At 38.7% G+C, this 8,394-nt stretch overlaps 1 protein-coding gene across 4 annotated transcripts in view; it reads right to left on the bottom strand.

The window, feature by feature from the left end:
- The window catches only part of Exph5 (exophilin 5), a 96,791-nt gene that overhangs the window by 39,983 nt on the left and 48,414 nt on the right, over positions 1-8,394 (bottom strand). For 3 of the 4 annotated variants that reach the window (XM_031343529.1, XM_031343527.1, XM_031343528.1), the window contains exons 2-3: positions 6,437-6,597; positions 3,803-3,959 (exon numbers count right to left, since the gene is read on the bottom strand). In XM_031343529.1, the coding sequence (XP_031199389.1) occupies positions 3,803-3,959; positions 6,437-6,597 (318 nt within the window). Of the gene's footprint in view, positions 1-2,830; positions 3,057-3,802; positions 3,960-6,436; positions 6,598-8,394 lie in introns of those variants that run through there. The other variant, XM_031343530.1, reaches the window with a different exon arrangement.

Genomic DNA, 8,394 nt, shown 5'->3' with positions numbered 1-8,394 from the left:
ATTACTTTTTCTTAATATCTTAATATGAAAATTAATATTACCAACATATCCTAATCGATTGAAATTCAGAAATATGAGGAATTAGAAATTTAATGACTGTCATCCAGTGGTCTCTCTAATTTGGTAATTGGAGAAATACACCCAATATTATACAATCCATATATACTTTCAGCTTGGTTGTTTGTGATAGTGTCTTGCTGTGTACAACATAATGGTCTTGAGATCTTGCTTCTCCTATCTCAGCCTCTCTATTAGTAGTATTGTTTACATTGTGTTTTTACACTATACTATGGTTTTCAGAACAGTTTACATATTTTAAAAGTATTTATATTCCCCCCAAAATATAGACAATTAAATTGGGAGGGGGTTTGTAAGAGAACAACAAAGAGTAAGACTGAATGTTTTGCTTGATGTTTGTAACTCTTGTATCAAGTTAGAGCCAAGTTATCACAGTAAGAGCCAAGATTTTAAGCTCTACTAAATACAAAACAAACAAACAAATCACTTTACATATTTATGTTCATTTAAGAAAATATTAGTAATGATGTATTATTTTGAAATATACAGTTAATACATTTGGAGTTATATAAAATTTATATTGAGAAAAACATGTATTTTCGGTATTGCTGTAGACAAATATCTACATAAGACTGTTAAATTGATTATTGTTTCATATCAAGCAACTTTTATAATATTCATTTTTATTGTTATAATATTTTATAAATTTTAAAGAATATGACAAAAAGATATAGATATTGAAGTGGGGGTCTCTGAGAGGAGTTGGGGTACAAAAAGAAAACAAGAATGTGATTTAATTCTATTTACTTAAAATATGTTTTTAAATGTTAACAAATTCAGATAAATTGAAATCATGTAACTTTTCTCATTTTAATGCAATAAAACTTAAAATAAAAACAAACAAATAAATAAATCTGACCACAAAAAAAACAAACAAAACCCCCAAACAAACAAACAAACACAAAGAAGAGAGAGAAGAAGGAGAAAACAGAGGAGAATTTACTTATCAAGAGTTTCATCTTTTGCATATAAAGTTTAGTGTTTGTTTTTGCCTTTTCCTGACCAGAATACTGCTCTGGAAAGTCAAATCAAGATGCTCAATTCTGGACTGTCTGTTCGAGGTGTGGATGCTTCCACATCACTCATGCTTATCTTATGGCTATATTAACAACTTCAATGTTGGCTTTTGTGCCTGATATTCAAATATTCATTACAATAACCACAAATAAGATTTGATAAAGGAAAAAGATGAAAATAAATAAACTTAAAAGTACATTGATTTAAAAATTAACATTGTAGCATAAATTATACTAGAAGGAATTAAAATGATTCATTAAAGTGGGGACAATTTTTTTTTAAAGCTTTGCTGACTTACTACTCTCTAGGGTACCAGGCGTGGCAGGCAAGCCCTTGTAAGCCCCTGATGGCTTGACAAAGTAGAATCCTGAAGGCTCTGTGCTGACCTTCCCAGATCCTGTCAGTCCCCCTCCAGAATTCAGACAAGGAACAGCTTCTGGGTTAGAACACATTTTAAAGGCTGCTTTCGTATTTTAAAGATCAGAACTGTTAAAGTTAAAGGCTACATGGGATTAGAGAGGCCATAAACTCATATTAGCTGTCTTGGTATATGACACCTCCTACCCCCAACATAAAATAAAATGTTTGTTCCCTCGCATTTAGATTTTTATCCAAACGTTGAGGTCAAGTTCAAATTTAAAAATGAAAAGAGCATACTTTTTGCATGATTCTGTGAGACCTTGTAGGATAAACAATAGTCTATATACTTTGTTACATTCTGACCTGGTAGCACAAATATTTGTCAAGGTAGAGACAGGAGAATCAGTGTGAGCCTGAAGCTAACCTGGGCTACCTGAGTTCCAGGGCAGCCTAAGCTACAGTATATATCTTGTGTAAAAAAAAAAAAAAAAGAGCAAGTGAATAAAAGACACATCACTATTAGTGATCTTGTTAAGATAAATATTAAATATTCCCATTTAAAGTTTGAAAGTGAGATGTACTTGGGGTTGTTGAGATGGTTTGTTGGGTAAAAGTTTGTGTTCCCAAGGCTGCTGACAGAGTTTGATCCTCATCCCACAAGGTAGGACAAGACCAGTTCCTGGAAGTTGTCCACTGACCGCCACCACATGCACGCCATGGTGCATGCATGCCATCTGTCTTTCTGTGTTTGTCTCTGTCTTTCTCTCTCTTATACACACAATAGTAATAATAATAATTTTTTTTTTTTTTTAAGAAAGAAAGATGTATTTAAAGCTGCTGCTGTCTGGGCATTCGATGCCTATCTCCAGGCTGTATTCTGTCTGTCTGTCAGTCCGGTTAGGTATCTGAGAAGGACATGTGCTGAACAGAGTTTGCAAGCTTTCTGTTTGCCCTCTGGCCAAAACACATACCAAGAATGAAGATCCCAGATCTTTATCTTTCATAGTCATTGATCAACTCTTGGCAGTAATCTGTAACATGAGCTTGGAAAAAATAAAACTCCAAAAACTGCCTATGGAGTAAACAGTTTCTTCCACTTTCCCCGGTCTCTTTCCCTGGTCTCCTAAGCCATCTCCTTCTGCTCTATGAAACTCTCCCTTTAAAAAAACAAACAAACAAACAAACAAACAAAAAAAAACCAAGACAATACAGTGAAATCCTTGATCTCCGTATGCTGGCAATCAACTTTTCTCCTTGGGGGGGAAAAATGCTTCCTAGCAACCACAAAATATTTTTCAGTTTTAAATCTTCCAAACAACTAGAATTACTATCACCCCAAATGTTTTGTTTTGCTTTTTTTTAAAAAGCAACTCACCGATGAAGAGTATTCCCGGCAAGAGGTTGTGGTAGGTACAGTCCCACAGATCTACATTTTGCTCAGCTCTTTCCATTAGGTGAAAGCCGAAAGTAAACCGTCTAGGTGCTCCCGGTGCTCTGGAGCCTGGTGAAGCCTCATCACACGCCCCAGCAGCTGCTTGCTGCAGCTTGTTTTTCAGGGACAGTGACCTCCAACACCTTTGATTTAGCGCTGCAACTCAATCTTAATGGTTCGGCAGTGAGAGAACACATCACGTGCCAAGCCAACACCTTAAGAGGGTGGGAAGCTTTGCAACCAGAAAGACACGCGGAAAATACTCAGGAGTCAGCTCACCCTGCTCGTTTGCCTCAAAGCAACACAACGACACTCCTCGGAGTGGAGAGGGACTGATTTTGATTTCTGCAGCTTTCAACCAGAACGTCCGCACCGGTGCCTGTAGCCCCTCCTTCTCCTTAGCTAGAAATTCTGGGCAACCACTCAAGAACCGTGGCATTAGCATTTCTCAAATTCAAATTCATTTTCCTTTTTGTTTGGGAGTTGATTTTTCTCCCTTCGTTTACCCACCTGACACTTATTTTCTTCTGATCTTTCTAAGTCAGGTCTACTTATGGATAAAACCACAGACTCACTGAAAAGCAGCGATTTAAATTTATCTTCCTAGCCAAGGCCCCGCCTCTGCTCCAGGCTCGTCAGAACAACTGTCAATAACTCTTTCCCAACATTTAACCCATGGTTCTCCAGGTTCACCACCAGGGATGTTAGCTGTTGCTTAAAAAGTTGGCATTCAGGTGAGCCAAGTTTCACAGTCTGTAAGAAATGTCCTGAGGTGAGTGAGATACCGTTTGCTTCTTCGTGACTACCCCGACTTTAATTCTAAGAACAAACATCGGACATTCTGAACGCCAAACAGACTATTTGCCTCAGTACCACATAACCTAGGAACTGTCACATGACCTGAGTTAAACTCACCCGTTTGGTCTCTGAGATTGAAGTTTAAGCGTCTCCTTCCCAGATCTTCTGAATGAGAACAGTGAAGCAAAGGATGACCGAAAGCTCATTCGGGGAGAAACAGATGGTTTTTGGTTTATTAGGCTTTTAGATCTTGATGTTTGTAATTCCATCGGATCTAAAAAAAAAAAAAAGAAAGAAAAAGCAAGTATCGTTAAAAACTTGCAGACAGGCAGACAGGGACCGGAAGGTTGTGCCACGTTTGCCTTATACACACAGACCTTGCTTCTATCTCCAACCCTGATAGACTGATAGAATGCCACCTGCCTATAGTTCTAGCACTTGGGAAGTGGAGGCAGGCAATCGAAAAGCTCAAGGTACACACTAAATTTTAGGCAGACTATGCTACATGAGACCATTTCTTTTTTTAAAAAAAAAATTCAAATGAATGTACTTTTTGGTCATTTTAAATGTGAGACAATTTATTATTATAAAGCCCAGTCTGGAGGGGGTGGGAGCAGGCTGATCTCAAACTTGCAATCCTACTGGGGTTGTAGTATATAGGGTTATATAGCTATAGGTTATAGCTGCTCTTCCTGGCTTTCTGATAAATCTTAGTTAAAGAAGGAAGTGTGGCTTTTGTCTCCCTTTCCTTCTGAAATCTAAAAGTAGTTAGCAACCTCATGTGACATAAAAAATGCAGGGCTCTGTGCTCCAATGGTTCTGCTGGGTTGAGAAAAGATTCAGGCACAAGCAGAACGTTTTTCGTTATGTGTCACTGGCCACAGTCTGTATAGGATTCTTTGCACAAAGCTAGCTCTGTGGGTCTTTCTCATTACATCTTCTATGTGGATGCCCAACATCCAAGCTAGCAAGTCAGGGAATACATTCATTTCACATCTTGCTGACTAAATATGTTTTAGAAAATTTCAGTTCTTTGAAACCATAGAGAGTTTTCATGTAACTTTTTTTCCCCAAAGAAAGTAAATAAAAGGGAAATGAGATCATTTAGAATGTTTCTTATTTTTTTTCCAAAATCTATTCTGGTGTGGTATTTGATGTATATTTAATAATACATACATATGAATATATATATTCATATATATTTGACTTCTATGTATATGCATGAAATATGTATATATAATATTTGTATAACATTTATATAACATATAACTTTATATATGAGCTTGCAATTTTAAATTGAAGGCCCATCAACATATACAAGACCATAATACCATAATCCTTTTGTGAATACTGACTTTATAAATATTGTAGTTCAAGATAGGAAAGCCACCATGGCATACACATGCTCAATCTAAAACTGTGAATTTTGGGTTGGGACTGGGATTAACAGCAGAACATTGCCATACATACACACCCTACACACAACTAAAAATCTGATTTGTCCTTTTAGATTGATTGGTTTGTTATGAGAGTTGGAGATTTTTATCATCCTCCTATACATTCAGAAATACTGTTGCCCATTTCAGGATATTACTAATATCAACAAATGCAAAAGTAGTCCACAAGATTAGTTCGGTAGCAAGGGTTAGTTTAGAGTTTGCTGTTTCTGAATGTTTGCCACACCCACAGTTATCCTGTGGAAACAGGTTTCATGACCCTCATTCAGATTCGGTGAAGTTAAGTGACAGGCTGGCAGCCACAGTCAAGTGTGCACTCACTAACTACAGCAGGCTCTCACTCACTAACTACAGCAGGCTCTCACTCACTAACTACAGCCGGCTCTCACTAACTACAGTAGGTTCTCACCACACCTCACACTGGAGACTACTGAGTCTCTAGGCCGTGTCTCCTCCACCAGCTTTCCTCTTTCTGATATGAAACCCTCAGGCATCTTTTCTTCTGCCTCTTCCTCTTCCTCTTCATCATCTTCCCATTGAGATAACTGCTTACTACAATCCTGGTTAATTCTCCACCTTTCCTTTCTTTTCTTTTTTCTTTTTCTTTTTGCAGGTGTAGGGTGGGGTGGAGCAAGGTCTCATTCTGCAGCTCAGACTGGCCTGGAACTTGTGACAATCCTAGCACCTCAGCCTCTTGAGTGCTGGCATTAAAGGCCATCACAATCAGCTCATGTAAATTCTTTTGATTGAAGTTTTCCGTTGTGTTGATAGGCATGACAGTTGTGGAGGTCGGGGGATCCTTAACTGATCAGTCTTCTACCTTCCCTTGGTACTGCTGCTACGCTGTGTGGTAGAGTAGCCGGTTCAGAGGTTTCGGAGGATTCTCCTGTCTCTGCTCCCTATCTTCCCACAGAAGAGCTGAGATTATAGGCATGGCTTACTGTGCCCAGATATATGCACGTTCTCGTGATTTGAATTTAGATCCTCACACTTGTACAGTAAATGTTTTACCTGTTGAGCCGTCTCCTTGGCCCTTAGGCTAATTCTTAACATACATAATTTTATTGAACCTTCAGAGGTAACCATATTGAAGTTTATCAAGAAATAATTTGACCATAATCACAGCTAAATCACGCACCTGTCCAGTAAATGCTATCATATCAAACTTTAGACCCTTATAACAGTCCTTAGCCATAAAGTGGTTAAATTGCAGATGCTTGGACTCATTGTCTACGATACTATACTACGAAGCAAGGAGAAGATAGTTTAAAGCAAAATTTACTTTCTTTCTCACCATTTTTTGCCATCCCCTTCTGTAGCCTATATGTAAGTGGTGGTTTTAACATCTGGTTAACATCTGTTTCATTGCAAAACTTCTTTCTTTGAATTTCTTCAAACCATTCACCAGTTGCTCCTTGAAGCCATCTGATATCCCTCTTTGTCTTTTGAAGTTTGCTGAAAAAAAAAAAGTCAAAATTAATATGAATGCACTACTCCAATCTATCCCTAACTGGAGCAGACTCACGTAATGAGCTGAACTTTGCATACCAGAGAGGCAGCTGAGGCTAAGAACCTGAGGAGAAGTTGTCGTACTTAGAACCCTTTTTGATCATGGTGTACATATTTACATGAATTCTGTATATGGTGTAGTCTTCTGTATACATGACAACCCAAAACGCATCTGCTGGTGGTTAAAATGATCACAGTGTCAATGGCAAGAAACCTGGTTGAGCAATGTGTTAAGACTTGGTCTAGTAAAGCAACTAAATGATAGATGTCCTAATGACATGTAGAAACCGGAATATTCTGGTTCTGATTACTCATTCGCTTATTCATTAATACATTAAGTGTTTATTGGGCAACATTAATCAACTAAATGTTTATTGAGGTCCTATGTAGGCTGTGGGGAACATAACAGATGGGACTTGTACTCATCCGTTTAGTGGTCAGCGACTAAAGCTAACATACATGTGGATTGTTAAAGTATTCCATGGCTTTAGATGATGAAATTTGTTTAACACAAAGGCCATGAATGAGAACAGTGTTAGCAATCAGAATGGTCGACTTGGGGATGGATGAAAATAGCATCCAGAAAGCAAATGTCTGCACCTGGCTATACTTTTGAGATACCAGACATGAAATCCTAACATGGCTTCTTTTTCCCCTCCTTTTCCTTACTTAGTTGTCTTTCCAAAGAAAAAGTTGTTTTAAGTTCTTAACCAATTCCTCTCCAAGGTAAGTTGTTTCACAAGAAGACTCTAGAAGTGTTTGAAAGTAATATGTGCTTAATCTAAAGGGAGATGGCTCTGGATGAAGCACAGCCAACCCTGAAAGCAGATGGTTCAGCACTGACAAAGATGTTGGGCTTGTTGGTTTCTAAATTTGGGGATTTCTAGTGTTTGGGGAATTATTTCAAGTTCCAGTAACTGTAACCCTTTGTCCAAGGTCCTCTGGAAAGCACAAGTATTAGGGTGTTTGGTGTATGTGTGTGTGGGGGGGGGGGGTATGTGTGTGGTGTGTGTGTGTATGTGTGAGGTGTGTGTGGTATGTGTGGTGTGTGTGTGTATGTGTATGTGGTGTGTGTGTATATGGTGTGTGGTGTGTGTATGTGTGTGGTATATGTGGTGTATGTAGTGTATGTGGTGTGTGTGTGTGGTGTGTGTGTGGTATATGTGGTGTGTGTGTGTGTATGTGGTGTGTGTGTGTGTGTGTGTGTTTGGTCTTTTGTTTTGGGATGAGGTCTTGCTATGGAGCGCTGAACACACAGCAACCCTTTTCCTTCAGTTTCTAAGTGCTAGGATCATAGACTTGAGCCACCAGGCCTGGCTCTAGTGTTGGATTTTTGTATTGCTAAGAAGATGACAAGCAAGATGATGGCCAAGTGGGCACTTTGGAGTTAAAACCAATGAACCAAGAGGACTGTAACTCAATCCTGCTTGAGGCTACGATACCGCCGCCGTTTTATAAAAAGTGTTAGAGAAGCCAGGGGTCATCCTGCCCAGACTTGCATTTTGAAAAGCATTAGGCAGCAGCGTCATTATGTTCAGCCTACAGCCTACATACTTGCACAGGTGCCTCTCTTCTTGCTATTGTCACTTCCTGTTACCTGGTCAGTCACTCCTGACTCTATTGCCATCTCCGGTACTAACAGAAAAGAGACACCCCCAGGATCTGCTTCTAATCAATATTAGCATTTCACTTAAAATGTCCCTCATTAGTCTAGAAATTTCATTTTTTCAGAGCTGTCTCTAA

This window comes from Mastomys coucha, unplaced genomic scaffold (genome assembly GCF_008632895.1).
Source record: "Mastomys coucha isolate ucsf_1 unplaced genomic scaffold, UCSF_Mcou_1 pScaffold23, whole genome shotgun sequence".
NCBI classification, from domain to species: Eukaryota; Metazoa; Chordata; class Mammalia; order Rodentia; family Muridae; genus Mastomys; species Mastomys coucha.
This window is presented reverse-complemented; position numbering and strand designations above follow the sequence as displayed.